An 18168-nucleotide genomic window follows, 5' to 3' on the forward strand; every position below is an offset into this window, starting at 1 on the left:
TTTCTGGGTGGGTTAGGTCTCTTCCAGCTTTCTGCAGCATCACAGCCAGAGTCTCAGGGACTCCTGAGAACCCTTCTTACATGGGCAGGGCTTTTCCTCATTTTTCCTGAGCTCTGCAATGCATATTTACAAGATCCCATAATGGACGCAGCCATTTCTAAGAGCAGCTAGAGCAGCCATTCTCAAGGGGTCTGATATCAGATATACTGCATCTTAGATGTTTATACATTATGATTCATAACAGTAGCAACATTACAATTATGAAGTATCAATGAATAATTTTATTGGGGGACACTGTGACATGAGGAGCTGTAGTAGAGGGTGTCCCCCAAAGGGGTTATGACCCACCCACAGACTAAGAACTGCTGGTCTAGAGTACCACAGGGATTATGGAGTATTTTATGATAGGCATTATTGTTTCTAGAGTGAGTCATGCCAGAATTAATTAAATTAAGAATTGAAGGAAATTGATGAATAGAAATGAGAATAACTAACTATGAAACAGCATTTTGGGGGAAAGTTTCCATACATAGTTGTTATGTTGAGTCTATGCCATTGATGGATAGTTCCAAACCCAGATGTCACTGCACACATAAAATGGGGGTGAGGACGTAAGTCAAAGAATCCCAAGATAACGCCAAAAGATTTTAGTTATGTTTTACTGTGAGGGGAAAACTCACAGGCAGAAAACAAAAAGTATAACCCCAAGGTGTGTAAGGCAGGAATAAGGGAGAGAGCTGGGCGGGCCAGTGGTTTTCTCCAGGTACCAAAAGGTTTTGCCCTAACCTGGTCCAACCTCTGGAAGGTCATTGGCTGAGGGAGGTTCCCCATCACCCAGAATCACACAGATGGCCCTGCTTGCATTCTATGGGACAAAACAGTAAGTAGGGTAAGGAAAAGAGCTCTGTAAAGAAGAGTGGCTGGCAAAGGCAGAAGGGAAATAAGAGGCTGAAGAAAGAGGGAGTAACCAGATATATTATATACATGTGTGAAATTGTCAAAGAATAAAATTTGTCAATAAAGGTATTTGAATAAGTATTTTTTTTAAAAGGAGATTCTTACGTGGCTAAAAACTTTAAGAAAATAAGCTAATCAAATCCATTGGTACCAAATCTTTTCATCAGGGACTAAAAGCAGTTAAGAATACACGCTGTTCTTGCAGAAGACTGGGGTACAGCCCTCAGCACACATGGGGTAACACACAAACTCCAGTTTCAGGGGATTTAACACCCTCTTCTGACACCCCTCCCCCAGGCACATGATTCGCATGGAGGCAAAACACTCATGCACATAAAATAAAAAGCAAACAACTCTAAAAAGAAAAAAAATTAAAAAGATTTCCCATCAGAAATTGAGTACAGCGGTTTCTGCTGAAGCTTCATAATAACATCACAGTTGCTTTTCCACATAGATTTGTTTTCTGAAGCTCTCTGGGAAGGTACACGAAAAAATTTGAGCCTTTGCTATTAATGTTAAAAGAAGATAATAGAAACATGTTTTGTGGTAAAATCATTTGTTTCATTTTTTAAGTCATATGCCTGCTACAGACTCAACTATTTCATTAAGCATAATATTGATTAGAATTTTAGAAGAACCACAGCGTCTCCGCAGTGTTCAGTAACTGTTCTGACTTCACACATGCTGTTCTTGTTTATTAAGAAGAATCTCTGCTTAGTATTTGACGCCATAAGGCTCTTAGGACTTTGAAATGAAGTCAGACATTTCTATAAAACTATAGGTTCTTAAGAGGGAGTGGGCTGGGCAAACTGGGGAGGAGTTAGGAGTAAGTCTAGCCCAAATACATTGTTTGAAATTCTTTAAGAATGAATAAAATTATTTTTTCAAAATATAGGTCCTTTTTCTCTGGCCTAGTAAAGAGACATATAAAGAAGCTAGTATTTTGACTTTTCTTTTTGGAGCCAGAGCAAGCTTCCCTGTAAAAAGCACTCCAGTCCCAAGAAGTGAGCAGATTTGCTGGAACCATGTTTACTCAGAAACGGGAAGTGATTTTATGCAGGGGTCTTTTGGTGGAACGAGAAGGTGGGGGAAAAGGAGTTGGAAACTCAGCCTTCCCTCCTCCTGTGCAGTCAAATATGCCTCCATTTCTCCTGCCATAGCATCGGAAAATACGGGGCTGAGATTATTTCCCCCCTTGCATACCAGTAGCTTCGGTGCTGTCATAATTTTGCCTGAATTGTTGACACAGTACTGAGGGAGGTAGGAGAATATCTCTTATCCATGGGAATCTTAAAAAGAAAGACACCTTTTTTTTTCCCCCCCTCTGGTGACTTGTCCTGCAGGTAGAGCATGACTGCTGTTTGTGAGGCATGAATACACTCTTGTTTGTTGTTTTATCTACTAAATTCTTTTTTTTTTTTCTTACTGAGTGGTTTTAAGGTACTTCCTGGAACTTTCTCACTTCCCTGGGTGTGACTCGTGTAGGGGCTGATGCCCTGAACATGAACTCTCTTCCCTTTGGTATACTCTGATCTGGGAGATGTCCCTAGTTGGATCCAATCTAAGTGCACAGGCCACTGGTTCTGTGTGTCATCTTGACCATGTCTCTTCATTTCTACAACCACCCCTCTCCCCCAACCAGGTCCACATTGTTCTCACTACTTCAAATGATAGCAGCCTCCAAATTGTTCTCTGCCTCCTTTCCTGCCTACAGAGTCTTCTTGCAACATAAACAAGGCAGACTTTTAAAACTATGGACCAACCCCCGCCCCCGCACCACCCATTAAAATTCATCTGTGACTTTCTTGGCTCTATAATCAAGCTTGAAGCCCTATACCGCTCATACCCTAATCTGCCCCCTGCCCTCACTCATCATCTACCTCAGGTTCTTTCTGCACCTTCTTGGAATGACCCTTTTTAACCTCACGATTGTGGTGTTTGCTTTCTTTTCAAATGGCTCCTTTGGGGACAGTACATTTCCTTAGTGATGCCTTATTCGACCTTTTCTCTAATAATTTCCTCATCAGCTTCCTTTGTTTTTATAGTGTCCTCTATCAGAAAAATTTGAAATATAATTACAATTTTTCCCCTGTGTCCCCCATTAAAATGTTAGTCTTTGAGACAAATGTTTTAATGTTACAACAAAATATTTATATGAAATTCTTTTTAAAAAATAAGGTTATAATATACAAAAGGTATTATTTTTTTTCACTATTTACTTTTTCTCCTGCTTCTGCTACCTTCGTGTGGTTCATTATTGGATGCTACATCTACCTTTTAACAATCCTAACAATCCCTTATTCATGGAAATTTTATCCCAAGATTCCATGTATGTTTATGAGTTTGGGGATCTTGATATGTATGCCATCTGTATCAGTGCATCCTTAGAGAGCTACATAGATTAAACGCAGTGTTGCCCATATGATGCTACATTTACTTACATAGTTACAGTTATTATTAGCTTTATTTACCATGAGTATAATCTGTGTCCAGTGATTGATTGAGCCACAGTGTTGCTTCCCTTTTATGAAGTTACAGTTTGTGGCTAGTTGTGCAATAGCCTCATATGCATCTGGTCGGCTGGAAGTTGACGAGTTATTCTTTAGGTTTGACTAGTGTTTGTTTCCTGGAATTACTTAGACAGTTCTTGTCCTTTGTTTGTTTCCTTATCAAACTGTTTGCTTGTTTGTTCTTCACCAATTCCTGAGTAGTATTTTTCATTATAGAGTTAGTGCCTTTTGTGTGTTTACCAAACAGGGTTTTTCATAAAGTAGTTGATACTGTTAGTTACTTTGGAAGAACCCACATAGGACATGCATAGTGTTCTGCTTTGGTATATTTATGGTTCCTAGTCTTCCTTCTATGGTACAGTTATCGTGATCGTTGAAGAAACCAGCAATGAATTGGTGATACTAGTTATGACCTTTTACTTCTATGAGATGAATTTGTCTTCATCCCTTGTGAAGTCAAAGAGCCAGCCCACAGATGTAACCAAGGTTTGCTTGTAGTCATGAACCACTACTTGGGAATGTGAAAGTCTTTGCCTTTAATACAGCCCAACTGAGGCCTGCCCACTGGGAAGACTCAGAGTATTCCCTTGCTGCTGGGCATGAGTTAGAAGGAGGTTGGTCAGGAAATATCTGCCGATTTTAGCTCTATTGTCTTTCAGGCAGGTTTCTTTGTTTGAGAGTGATTCTTGCTATGTGGCTCCTGTTGGTCTTGAATTTGTAATTCATCTGCCTCCAGAGTGCTGAGATTATAGCATGTATAAACACATCTGATGCCTTAATCTAATATTTTATTTAAATTTTTTTATTTTGTATGCGTGTATGATATGTGTATGGTGTGTGTGTTTATATGTAAGTATGTAAGTACAGGCATATGTTTCATAGTGCAGAGGTCAAAGGACAACCTCAGGAACTCACTTGGGACAGGGTGTTTTGCTGTGTTGCAGATGCCAGGCTCCCTGGCCAGTGAGCTTCTGGGTACTGTCCTGTCTCAGCCTTCCAACTTGCCATGGGATCACTGGGAATATAGAAATGTGTGACTCTATTTGCTCTACATATCTTCTAGGGATTTGAATTCAGGGTCTCGTGCTTGTGTGGCAGACATTTTATCCACTGAGTCAGCCCCCCACCCTTAACCTAGACATTTAAGACCCTTTACATTGTATGTTCCGTGTCTTGTGTTAAGTACCGTGTGTTTCACAAATGCTGTTATCAGATTTTACCATCAAGTCTATCAGATAAGAAAACTTGATTGTGGAATGCTTAGGTTGCTTGCTCAAGTTCATACAGTTATAGGAAGTTTGTGTTGGGTCTCAGGACACTCCGATTCATATAACATTGTGTGTTTAGATCTTGTTGTATTGTCTCAGAGTGTAGTGTGTGTGTGTGTGTGTGTGTGTAATTTGTCCCAATATATGAAGCATCTATTATGTGCTGAACAGTCTGGATGCTAGAGGTCTGCCAGTGAATAAAACAGATGTTTGCATCTGTCGAGTGAATGTGTAGTGAGACAAGACATAAGATAAGGACGTGAGTTAAAAGGAAAGATCAAGTGGTTTGAACAATAGCAATAAGAAAACCACACTGTATGCTACAGGGGACTGTATCTATGAGGACAGTATCTGGGGGCCAGGTGGGCTTGCCGAGGAGTTAATGGTTGAGCTGATACTTGAACTCATCATTGAAGCAACTTGCAGAATGCGTCTTGCAGTGTGAGGATGTTTTGAGTGGGAAAAGACAGAGAAAGGGCTGTTCTGATGACAGCTCACTTGAGGATTAGAGGTGAAGAGGAGCCAGTACCAGATTAGATCGGCCTCACGGGCCATCGTAAAGTCTTTTACCGTGGCTATAACAAGGGTTTGGGTAGAGGCTTCACGGTCACAGTGCAGAGGCAGAGGGGGCATGTGTCAGATGTGTCAGAGTGGTTAGGCTAGAGGAAGTGTGCAAGGGAGCAGATACAGTAGATGGACCATGGTGTGTGTGTTGTATCAAAAGGCCAGTAAAGAGGAAGGTGAGAAGAGGCGGGGCTGATCAGCTTGTGGAGTCAGCATGCCAGAGGGAAGGAGCCCTGTGCACAGGAGGTAATTGTAAGGGATATGCCTGGCATGACGCTGGAGTTGTGCAGGGGGCGCAGCACGTGACACTGTAGGAGCATGCAGCCACGCCAAGGGCGGAATTGTTTTGGGGAGCAGTGGAAGGCTCAACCACTTGTGTATTGAAATCCTCAGGAATTAAGACAAAAGTCTGGCTGAGCAAGATAAGAGTGAGCCAAGAGCTCCTGCTCTCAAAAGAGGCAAATGTGGCTGATGTACCAGAATGCCTAAAACTGCCCTGGATGTAGGAGATGGGTTTTGGCACTTTCTGTGCATCAGTTCCTCTGGTACTCACTCAGACTTCATTTTAGAATTTGCTTTCTCTTCTCTTTTCTTTTCTTTCCTGAGTGCCTCTAGTTTTAACCTCTTTAGTGCTTATTATTTAACTAGGTCTCTGGTTCTCTTGTGGTCTTCCTTCCCACATTTTAAGATCATCTTTCATGTACTTGCAGTGCCTCTTTGTCATCCTACGGCGGGGGCATGAGTTTGATTTACCAGTCAGGAGGTTGACATGTGGAAAAGAAAATGACAGTTTTCTCTGCTCAAGGACCCCTCCTCCCCAGTCTGTGCTCTGCCCAGGGAGTGGGGGAGGGCTTAATGACTTTCTTCTTTGCCTGCAGGATAGTCTTGGCTTTGGCGGGTTGTTCCTAAGCTTTGATCATTTCATAATATTAGTGTCCCAAGATACACAGCCGCCTCTTTCCCAACTGTTCTCTCCTTTCAGAGGACAGCTAGCCTTCCGTTTAAGTTTTACGCTCCTCTGCCCACCTGCCTTGGCAGGCTGCCCAGTTTTTTATTGCCCAGCACTAGCTAGTGGGTGGGTACCTCTCTCTTTCTTCTCTCTCTCTTCTCCCGTCCTGTTTCAGGTGGGGACTTAATTATGCTCCATATATACTTGAACATGTAATCTAAAGTTAATTATATACAGTACTTTTATACTTATATTGTACAGGAAAAAAATCATCGTGTACAGTTTTCTTCTTATGTGAGTGTGCACATGCTCAGCATGAGTTTTGAATTTGGATTAGGGATGCTCCATTCACATTGAGCATCTGTGAGCGACAGCAGCTCTTGCTCCTTCACCTGACTCGGCATTCGCTTTGGTCCCTGCCCATGCATGTTGTTACCTGCCCAGTATCTGCTTATTTCTGTCCCTTTGGCCTGTGTTTATCCAGTCTTAAGTTTATTTTAATTTTTATAAAAATATAATTCATAGGGATTTCTTACCCTACCGTTTGCATCTAATCTGTGCATCTGGATAGGTGGAGGGAAGGCAGGAAAGGATTGAGAATCAAGCTCCTGCTGATTCTCCTAAAGGAAGCAGACGCGTGTCTTCAGTAACTTAGAAACACCTGAGTGGTATCTTGGCCACAAGCAGAGCTCAGACGTTGGGACAGAGGTACAAGTTCGGAAATCATCACCATATGTGCTTGAGGTGGGCTGGTGACACAGCTGGTCCTCTGCTGCTGCTTTCAGACAGAATGGCTGGGCTCCCTCCTGTGAGAGAGAAGAAAGCTGGGAATGTCACAAGCATCACGTGTCAAGAATGCTGGATTACTGCAAGGTGCAGAACATCCCCACAGCCCAATCCTCCTCTGTTGGCTTCCTATCCAGTTGCACTCTGCAGCACCAGGATCTCAACAAGCAACTCAACAATTTACCCAAGAGCAGAACAGCTCAGCAGTGCATGTGTTAAAACAGGAATGCAGAATATCCTTGCCAAGAGGTCCAGCCTGTTATGTCTGCTCATCTAAAAATCCGGTTAAACAAATAAACAAGCAAAACCAGCAAAAACAACAAACCCCACTTGCTTTGAGCTTTATTATTAAGCACCAGACCCACAGACTTACTCTCTACTAATCCAGCATAGCAGTAAACTGCAGGTATATGATAATTGGGTGACTTCGGTGCCTTTCTGCCTGGGGCGGGGAGCTGATAAGGAAACTAGACATGTTCTAGACCTGAGATTGCTTTACAGACGAAGGGTGAAGTGTGGTATGTCTGCAGGGATGCTAAGCTGGGCAGCAGAGGGCTGGAAACGAGGGACTGAGCCTCTGGAGGCAGAGGCTTTCTTTCCTCCCTACTAGAAAATGGCCATCATGGTTTGGTTTGCCCAGCTAGCCGATTAGCTCCTTTCTACAGAAGTCACAAGACAGGACAAGAGATAAAGCACTTTGAAAAGAGGCCACTGAGCTTTCAGCAGCTGTTGTGTGTGTTCTCTGGGAAACAGCTGACCTGAGCTAGTGAGTGCTCACTGACTCTGGACTGATAGCAGGCAAACCTGCATAGGATCAAAGTAGGCCCACTGAATGTGAGGGACAGTTGTGAGGCTTGGGCAGTCTGTGGGGCCACTGGCAGTGGGACCAGGATTTATCCCTAGTGCTTGAACTGGCATCTAGGAGCACATTCTCTTTGGAGGGATATATCTTGCTCAGCCTAGATACAGTGGGGAGAGCCTTGGTCTTTCCTCAAAGTGAAGTGCCAGACTTTGCTAGCTCCCCATGGGAAGCCTTACCCTTTCTAAGGACTGGATGGGGGGTTGGGGTGGAGGGAAGGGTGGAGCTGGAGGAGGGGAGGGAGTGGGAACATGGATAACTACGTAAAATGAGAAAAGGTTGCATTTAAAAATTCTTAATAAAAAAAGGAAAAAAGGATGTAACTCGTATGTTCCGGTTGCTGTCTTTATGATTCCCTCTAAGTTTGCCAGTATATTGTAGGTTATTTGTTGTAGTTCAGGGGACTTTTGCTGTGATGGAACACCACCATCAAAAGCAACTTGGGGAGGAAAGGGTCTTTTTGGTTTATCCTGAATCACAGTCCATTGAGGGAAGTCAAGGTAGGAGCTCAGATTAGGTGGGAAGCTGGAGGCAGGAGCTGATGCAGTGACCATGGAGGGGTGCTGCTTGCTGGCTTGCTCCTCATGACTTGCTCAGCCTGCCTTCTTATAGAAACCAGGACCACCAGTGCAGAGTTGGCCCCACCCACAGTGGGCTGGGGCCTCGCATACTAAACACTGTTTTGAAAAATGTGCTCTGTGATTGCCTACAGCTTGATCTCACGGAGGCATTTTCTCAATTGAGAGTCCCTCTTCCTAATCATTTTAGCTTGTATCAAGTTGACATAAAACTAACTAAGGCATTAATGCTACCGAATTGCCCTCAGGCATGAGTGGCAATGGTTAACAAGGATATTCTTACTGCTTGCTTCTGACTCAAGACCATGGCTTGCTTCTGGTAGGGCCCCGTTCTGGCTCTCGCTGTCTCCAGTACAGGCTGCTTCTCCCTCTGCCTTGTGTTCAGTCAAAGTGAATGACACCTGGGGACTGGGTGGTTTCTGTGCCAACAGTGCTAAGCAGCTGTGGCTGGAGCCATGCAGTAAATGCCCCAAGTCAGCAGCAGGAAGTGGAATCACATTTCCAAGCCGGGCTGACTCAGATGCCCTTGCAGGTGGCCTTTCCTGGTAGGTGCAGGCGGACTCATCTGTCCTCTGGGGAGCAGAAGACTGAATCGGAACCTCAGGGTCACACCGGGGTTGCACCAGCCATTTTGCTTCTGACGTGTTGCAAATGTGCCATTTTGGATTCAGTGATAGAGATGTTTTCTGCTAACAGTGATGGTACATTCTGCCCTTGGCTGTTTGGGGTTATTCGAGGTGCTCTGTGTGGGTTACAGCAGGATCTGTTGTCCCCAACAGCCTGTCATCCTCACTTGTCAAACATTTACCAGAGCTCCACATTGCCCAGGCTGCAAGTCCACTTAACCCCACCTGCAGTTTTCTGACTGAAAGTACATACACTTTGTTATCAAGCATTTACGTCGTAGTCCACTAGAGGGCAGCACACCCACATGTGCTTAACAAGAAGCGAGGGTAGGAACTGCTTGGTTTTGATGAAACAATAAAGCACTTTTGGGTGGGTTTGTTGGAGATGATGTAATATTTCTGTTGTGGAAAATGTAGTATGTTTGTACAAATGGTACAAAATGGCAGACAGCAGCAGAAGTGATTTCCTTACTTCATTCTCATAGGAGTCTTGATTTGCATTTGGTATTCTACAATAATGTAGACTTCCTTTAGTAATTTGAAAAGTATTCCTTAATTTTTATGCATCGTGTTTACTTTAATTGAATTTATAACAATTGAAAGGGATCACGACTGTCCTGTAAACTCAGAACACCCCTAGACCTTAAACTGAAAGGAACCATACAGAGATGGAGAGGATTATCGTTTTTTTTTTTTTTTTTTTTTTTTTTTTTTTCCAGCTCTCTAGCCTGCTGGCCATCAGCCTAGCATTTTCTGCTTGTACATTTTCTCTCAGGCATCTTCATGCTACCAGGGCAGCTGAGCTGGGCCAAAGCCAGTTATCCCCATTCCTCTTCAAGAGAAAACCATCTGTGCAAGCCATGGAGTCTTCTGCAAAGAAGTTCATTAGCAGTGCAGAGTAACCGTAATCCAGCTTCTAAATTAACATAGTGGATAAGAATAACCTGCGCAAGCCTGTGCCTCCCAAGCCTTAGCAACACATACTTTCGGAAAATTATAGAGGTTCAGCTTGAAGCCTAGGCGCCCTTTGTGGAAAGTTTGCCACATTGTTAAGTATTTATGCCAAATAGCCTTAGTAACATAAAGAGTTCTTAGTACACTCAGTACTGAGTAGAGCTTGTGAATACAAAATTTAGTTAATATTTAATAATCAGAGCGGGATGTCAGCTTTTCTATTAAAGTATCAAATAGTAAATATTTTATACTCTTGCAGTCATTGTACAATTTTCTACAAATTCTTCATTTTGTTGTTTGTGTTTGCTCTTTATATTTAATAGCCTTCTTAGCTTGGGAACTGTACAAAACCAGATCCTGAGCTCATGGGGCATTTGATGGCCTTGGCACAGGATGGTGCTAGTGATAGAGGTGTGTAAAATGACAACTCTAGTGCTTTCTTAGTTCATAGCGCCACAGGAAACAAAAGCAGACTAGCTCCATCTGCATCCGGTGGGCATTGCTATCCTTTTGTGGTGCAGGGAACTCACTCAGGGTGCTGGGTACACACATCCCCCACTTGACTAGTTTCTATTGCTTCCTCAAGTTATGCGCACTTGATGTTTGTCTCCTTTGTGGTGACCAAACACTCAGACCTGGACACGACCTTGTCAGTGCCTCTGTCACACTGGAAAAATACCACCTCGAAAGCCAGGAAATCGCTCTCTTAATCCCAGCTCCTTTACCAAATAGATACAGTTTCTCAGACATCAGTTATTCTCTATGGCTATCAGTGTCTTTCTGTAATGAAATTGAGTCTATATATATTTGGTAATTTCAGATTTATGTTTCTCTAGACCTTACCCAGTGTTTGATGATTTAGTTGATTTTTAAGCTTAGACCTACTTGATTCAAAGGACTCTGTAGAATTGCTGTTCATATCCAGAACCTCCCACTGTGTCTGGCCCATAGTGGTTAGCCAGTCATTGCAGAATGAGTGAATTAATTACAACTGAGCGCTTAGCAATTTTAAACTCATCTCCTACTTTAGTTGTATGTTTTAGATTTAGGTTTTGTTATATGTTTAGATGCATGTAGTTTATTATATAAATTTTAATCTATTCAGTACTTTTTGTATTTATGCTGTAAAAATATTCATTGAGTATCACTTGTATGGTCAATCCTGTAAATACAGAAATGGATAAAATATAGTTCTAGTCCTTGTCTAGAGCTTACTTTCTACTTGTGGTGTATAGTAGGCGATCTGTCCATTTCACTCTGCATCCTAGTACGGAATTAGATAGCTAAGTCTCCCAACTAGAGGTTACTTTTCTATTTCCTACTCTAAGTAATAGAGATGCCACCCCACTGTTGCTTTGGGGATTGTCCTTCAGAAGAACACAGATGTTTTAGGTCCTTGTTTGACTCAGTTTTTGTAGCATCTGTTTCTATATCTTTTATTTGGGTCTTCATAATACTCTTCTTTCCTTTTCTGGGGTGGATGCTGTGTAAGTCCCGTGTCTTCCCTTGCCTGCATCCATGCACTCATTTGAATGCATCCTCCAAGACAATAGCATGGTCCTTCATTGCTTCAGAGTAGAAGGGGGTTGTTCATCAATGTATTTGATTTGTACGGAATTTGTGCATAAAGCCTTTTGCCATAACTGTCATCTACAACATTCTGATCTTTTCCGTCTGTGGTAGCCACTAGAACTCCCCTCAAACTCATCTGATGAGGCTTGTTACTTTAACAGGATTTTCCCTCCTCAAAGATTAGTTCTCTGATCCTACTTTTTATTGATCATGATGTAAAAAACTAAAAAGATACCACTATCATAAGACTTTTGAGTGTTAGGCCAGATGTAAGTTTCCATTATGCTTCATCCTTTTTTTTTCCTACAATAAGTACGATTTCCAAAACAAACAAACAAACAAACAATCAAAACCCCTAATGTAAGCCATTTAAAGAAGAAAAGTTCCTAATGGCATACTGCATCTGCTTTTCATAGGCTGGAGCATCTTTACTCTCTCCACGGGGGTGCTGAAGTAAAACCTGTTCTGTCCATGTGCCCAGCGCAATCCCTAGTGAGTGATCTCTAGTTGGACATTCCTTATCACCAGTAGAACTGAATTCTTCAGATTGTGGATCAGAGTCTAAGTGTAACCTGTATGCAGTACACCCTGCAACCAACAGTGGAGAAAAAGGAAAGGGAAGGAGGCAGATAGTTAAAACAGGATTCTCAACCAGTTAAGGTGGCCAGCTGGTCCCATGAACACTTTAGGGGAACACACAGAAAACACTATTGACCTTTTGCACATCCTTGATCCTAATGCAGCTATTTATGGCAGACGAAACTGTGGGGAAGGATAGCTTTGAACAATAGACTTCTACCTGTGAGACCATTCCCGACTCCCCATAGACAAAGAGCTAAGTAGGAGGTGGCCAAGAAGGACTGACACTATATCTTGGTGGCTGGGATATAGTTAGGTCTCTACCATGGTAAAGCTACAAGTTGATCATGTGAATGTGTGATCCAAGACACCTGCAAGATCAGTAATGGCAATATTGGTCAAGACTAACAGTTTACAGCCAGCCAATGTTACCAGCTAATAAAGCATATGTCAGAAATGGACAAAGGGGCTTCAACATCTCATAACTTAGTAGGTAGCCCATGAACAGGGCATGATGATCAATCTGGTAGGCCAGGTGACATGCAGAGAATGTCCAGGGCCCCCATTGTTTTGACTGTTGAGAAGTAACCAAGCTTAAGAGTTACCTCACCTCTGTCCAGTTTCTGCCAAAACTGTAAAAACTCTAAACAAGGAATTCAAAGGTCTTTTCCTCTCATCAAAAGTCTTTCCTCTCTTGGAACTTTCTCTCACTTTTCCTTAATTTCTAACTTTTCTGAATTCTCCTTTATACGGTAGGTTTTTCACTTCGCATACTTTCAGGAATGTCTGTATCTTTAATCTTCAAGGAAGAATATGGTGGCCACAAATGTCTGGGAAGATCCTTGAATCACACTCTACTGGGCTGTGATAGGTTCTGTTACACACAAAATTCTTGCGTCTTTGATATTTTAAGTCCAGACCAGCTGCTTTATAGATTAACCAATAGGCTAGATTGGTCTGATTTGTTTCTCATGGTTAGACTTGGGTTAAACATTTTGGCAAAAGAAAAACTATGTAAGGACTGTTGTGACTCTCTCTCATCACAGTCTGTGCTACGGTTCACAGTGCCGTTTTGTCCCGTGTTGATGCCAACATTGAGCTTATGTTTTAAGCAATGAATTTATCAATGGAAAGGTTATTTCTTTAATATCGTCTCCCAGGGATGCAGAGACCACTTGTGGTTTTAGCATTCCTTAGTTACTCTTACCTGTATCAATTGTTACACAGATGACTGGAACGTTTATAATTTTGTTATGTATTTCTCACTTAAAGCTGTAATACTCACTTTATATTAAAATAAAGCATGTCATCACCACAGTAACTGTCCTGTAATTTTTATGCTAGGAGATTCAAGTAAAACTCACATATACCCCTCTCAGTGTGGTCTCTGTAGCATGGAAAACAGATTGCCATTTTGGGTCATGAGCACAGTTTCTCATGTCAGTGTTCCCACTCAGTTTTGTCTTGGGAAATCAGTCTGTTGCTGTTACTGATTAGACAAAAATAAACCATTCACTTTTTCTGTTTTTCGATTATTAGTATCTATCACTATGCCTTTGTTTTTCTTTCTTTTCATCATTTAATTACATTCTAATGTAATATTTTCTGTGGCTGTAAGTTTTATAACAATTGTTCATTAATTTTCTATTATGATAGCTGTGGACATACAAAGGACTCTGAATCAACTTGGAACACCTCAAGATTCACCAGAATTGAGGCAACAGCTGTAAGTTTTGTTTTGTTTTGTTTGTTTGTGTCTTGCTTTTTTGATCTTTTGAGACAGGGCTTCTCTGTGTAACTATACTGGGTGTCCTGGAACTCACAGTGATCTCTACCTCAGCCTCTGGAGTGCTGGGATTAAAGGTGTGTATCACCACTGCCAGCTTGTTGGTTTTGTTTGTTTTAAGACAGAAAAAAAGAGAACCTGCTTTTGTAATGGCTTTTTATTGCGAAAAATTATGGAAAATTAATAAAACAGGAGGATTGCTGAGACGTTAAAGCCTGTCTCGGCTACAGCGTAAGTTCCAGACCAGTTTGGGCTATACAGTGAGTCTCTGTCTCAAGACTTACACAAACACACACACGCATGCACACGTGCACACACACACATACACACACTACATATGTTTCAGTAAATATGCTGGTAGAGGAATAATAATAGTACCTGGTGTGTTTTATAGATTTTGTAGTGTTCTTCATCTTTTCTCGCCTGAACTTTGTGAAATGTGAGTGATGGACACATCTGGAACCATTTCTAGTTTTCTCATAGAAAACTCTCTCTTTCTGAGCCTTGATCTGCCAAATATTTTTCAGAACCTCTTAAGTCCTCAGCACTTTAATAGCTTCATATTACAAGTGATACACACACACAAACACACAGGGACACAGACATCCACATACAGACACACAAGCACATAGAAGTACACTCACAAACATACATACACAAACTCACATACACATATATTTGTACACACAGACACACACACACACAGCATCATCTCCATACAACCATTAGCTAGAACAAAAGTACAAAGAAGATATGAAAAGATAGAAATAGAAACTCATGTTGTTAAAAAAGGACCATTCGAAGTATTTGTAGTTGTCTGTAGTTTATATTTTTTTATACAATAGAATAGATGTTGGGGTGAATCATAGCTGATATGTCATCACTCCTTGAAATGAAATGCAATGGAGGTACATACTAAATGGTCACATTATTTTGGTGGAGTTAACAGTGGAAATTCTGAATCCATAGACATGATCATAGAGGTTGCCTTTTGAGAGCTCTGACTCTCCTGTCCCAGAGAAGTATGTCTAAGCAAGGACGTTTGGTGTCTAGAGCTGTGAGCTGTTATTTTTCCTCGCCAGCTCTGTGAAGCCCTCTACATCTGAGCCTCACTGACAGTCCACGTGCAACTTAAGGAATGTAAAGGAAGGCCCTGGTGTCATTTCTAAGAACCCTTTAATGCAAGAGTATATTGCTCAATATCAAGTCTTCCCATTACAATTTATACTCTTTCCTCTATAAGATATCTAGGAAGATGCAGGTATAGGTGTAATTTATCCCTTTTGTTGAATCCACTTCTGTTTATAAGGAAGCCCTGTTAGGTTTTCCGCATCAAGTTTAACTTAGTAAATTTGTAAAATCACCGCTTCTCCTCCACCTTTGTGTTTGTGGAACATAAGTGTTCACACAAAGACAAAAAATGTGCAAGATATATCTCATACCTAGGCACTGTACAAAAAAAAATCCTCTTTCTTCTTCAGATGCCCTCCCAGGGGAGGCGCGGATAAGAGCTGTACACATATTCAGTCTCTCAAATATAAAGAACCAGATAGCCATCAGTCTCCTGACTACATGCCCTTCTTATTGGAGTCATTTTTGTTTATACCTAATGATTTTCACTTATAGGTAATTATAATTCTTATTTATTTCTCTTAGCTTGGTTATTCTAGGTGAATGAAGACCCTTCTATGTCACAGCTCTTAGTATTTTCCAAAAAAAAAAAAAATAGAACCTAAAGATATGGTTTAAAAGAAGAAATTGACAAGCCGTTCAGAAAACTATGGGTACTTTTACAGTTTATAGTTTGAAACTATAAATACTTTGACAAAACACTAGTTTTTCCACAACCATTTACTATGGTTAACACACGTAGCAGAGATGTATTTCTGGCTGTAATGTGTGTGCCTTCTGTCTCTTTTTCTTTTTTCATTTCATTTTAGGCAGCAGAAGCAGCAATATACCAACCAACTTGCGAAAGAAACAGATAAGTACATTAAAGAGTTTGGATCACTGCCCACCACCCCCAGTGAACAGGTACCAGGCTTTCAGACCCGTGTTTTGATGTCCTGAATGTAGAAGAAATTAAGTGCCTGGTCAGATCTTTGAACGATGATACTACAAAGGAAGTTAGGCAACAACAACAAAAAAAATGATATTTGAGTTTAGTTACCAGAACAAAACTGTATTTAGTTGTTCAGGTAGGATCATGTGGTTGCATAAAGCAGAAATTATTTCCATGTAGCTGCTCTGGCCCATGATTAACTGCTGGCTGAGAAAATGCCTCCTATTTAATTGCTTCCTGGCTTTGCAGGGCTCTTGCCACACACACACCCTCAGCATGTACACACTTAAGATGCGCCTGAGGGTACAGTCAGCTCCTTGCTTACTTACTGCAAGTTATTGTTTATATAAGGGTATAGGTTTTATTTGCCTAACAGGGGGATTACCCAAAATTAGCCTTAAGACCATGACCCAAGGTGAGAAATCTTGCAGGGCAGGCCTTTTGACTCAAGATAAAAGTGCAAGTGTTTGCACACGTTAGAAAGGTGCCTGGGAGTCCATCAGATAGTGTCTGTTACTGGAGACTGACTGACAACTTCAAAATCACATAAAGAGCCAGAGTAGCGAAGCAGCTACTGTAAATCCTAGTGAGCTTCTCAGTTTGTTTCAGCAGGCTGTTTCTTTCTCCCTTCCCTCTAGCGTCAAAGAAAGATCCAGAAGGACCGGTTAGTGGCAGAATTCACAACATCTCTGACAAACTTTCAGAAGGCCCAGAGGCAAGCTGCTGAGAGAGAGAAAGAGTTTGTCGCTCGAGTGAGAGCCAGCTCCAGGGTATCGGTGAGTACTGGGAGTGACGTGGTAAAGGCGTGGCCTTTGCAGCATACTGGTGTCTGTGACACACCTTAATCTGTGACTGTTTTAAGGAATCTCTGCTCGGGTTTTAAGAAGAAGAGTGTTGTGTATTGTTGTAGTTACTTCCCGTGGAGCATTAGCAGAGTATAGACTACATAAAAATGGAAAAACCTGTTTTTATTAAAAGTTAGGTGTCAAGTCCAGGTGGTCTTTTCATGGCAAGTCAGTTTGCTGCTCGGGTGTGTGCCAGGGCAAAGTGATGAACTTAACGCATATGCCAAGGAATTCTGAGAATGAATATGAGCCTGGAAAGGGTAATTGAAAGGATGATCTGAAGTGAACATTTGAGTTAATTTTGTCTTAAATTCTCACAGGATCCACCATTAGTTGATGTTTCATTCTTTACTATAGAGGTTTCACAATGACATTAAGTATTAGCTAAATTATATTATTTTGTCCTTATAAATAGTGAATTCCTTCCTTGTCAGTTTAATATATTATTTTGTCATTACTTAAGCAGTTGACCTAGAAAATTAGAACAAGAACTTCTTGTTTCCCGCTCCTATTGCACATGCATACACCCATATGTATGCACACACCCATATGTGCACACACACATGCACATACCATATATATACACACACACATCCATATGTATGCACACACACCCTATGTTTGCACACACACACATGCACACACCCATATGTGTGCACACACATGCACACACCCGTATGTATACACACACGCATATGTGTACACACACATGCACACACCCATATGTAAGCACACATGTGCACACACCCATATGTATGCACACACATATGAACACATACCCACCTAAAATACAGATTAGTCATCTTAAGGAAAATATAAGTGTGTTTACTTGTCCTTATTCTTGCTTTCTTTCTGTCTCCTAACTAAATTATTCAGGGTGGTTTTCCTGAAGACAGCTCAAAAGAAAAGCATCTTGTGTCCTGGGAAAGGTAAGAAATAAAAAAAAATTATAAATCAACATATAATTTTTCAACTTTTATATATTATAGTCCATGGAGCAGAATGAGAGCTTTTATTGTATTATAACATAAATAGCTTATTATATATAAATAAATAGTAAATTTTGGAAAAATTAAATAATTATAAGGTATTATATAATGTGTAGATAGATCACCCAAATAAAATTATTTATTTAATTTTAAGAATGAAATATTCTTATGTCAAGTTGCCAAGTATAAATTTTGACACGTAAGTGATTCTAAACCTATATATGATTAAATCATAAGTATAATTGTTAGGAAACATCTTAAGACAAGCTGCTCTGCCAGTGCAA

The 18168-nt window shown here is 41.1% G+C and overlaps 1 protein-coding gene across 1 annotated transcript in view; it reads left to right on the plus strand.

The window, feature by feature from the left end:
* Positions 1-18168, plus strand: part of Stx7 (syntaxin 7) — a 41525-nt gene that overhangs the window by 13297 nt on the left and 10060 nt on the right. The window contains exons 3-6 of the mRNA XM_057762285.1: positions 13859-13928; positions 15929-16022; positions 16689-16826; positions 17772-17824. Coding sequence (XP_057618268.1) covers positions 13859-13928; positions 15929-16022; positions 16689-16826; positions 17772-17824 — 355 coding nt within the window. The remainder of the gene's footprint in view (positions 1-13858; positions 13929-15928; positions 16023-16688; positions 16827-17771; positions 17825-18168) is intronic.

Source organism: Chionomys nivalis, chromosome 2, assembly GCF_950005125.1.
Source record: "Chionomys nivalis chromosome 2, mChiNiv1.1, whole genome shotgun sequence".
NCBI classification, from domain to species: domain Eukaryota; kingdom Metazoa; phylum Chordata; class Mammalia; order Rodentia; family Cricetidae; genus Chionomys; species Chionomys nivalis.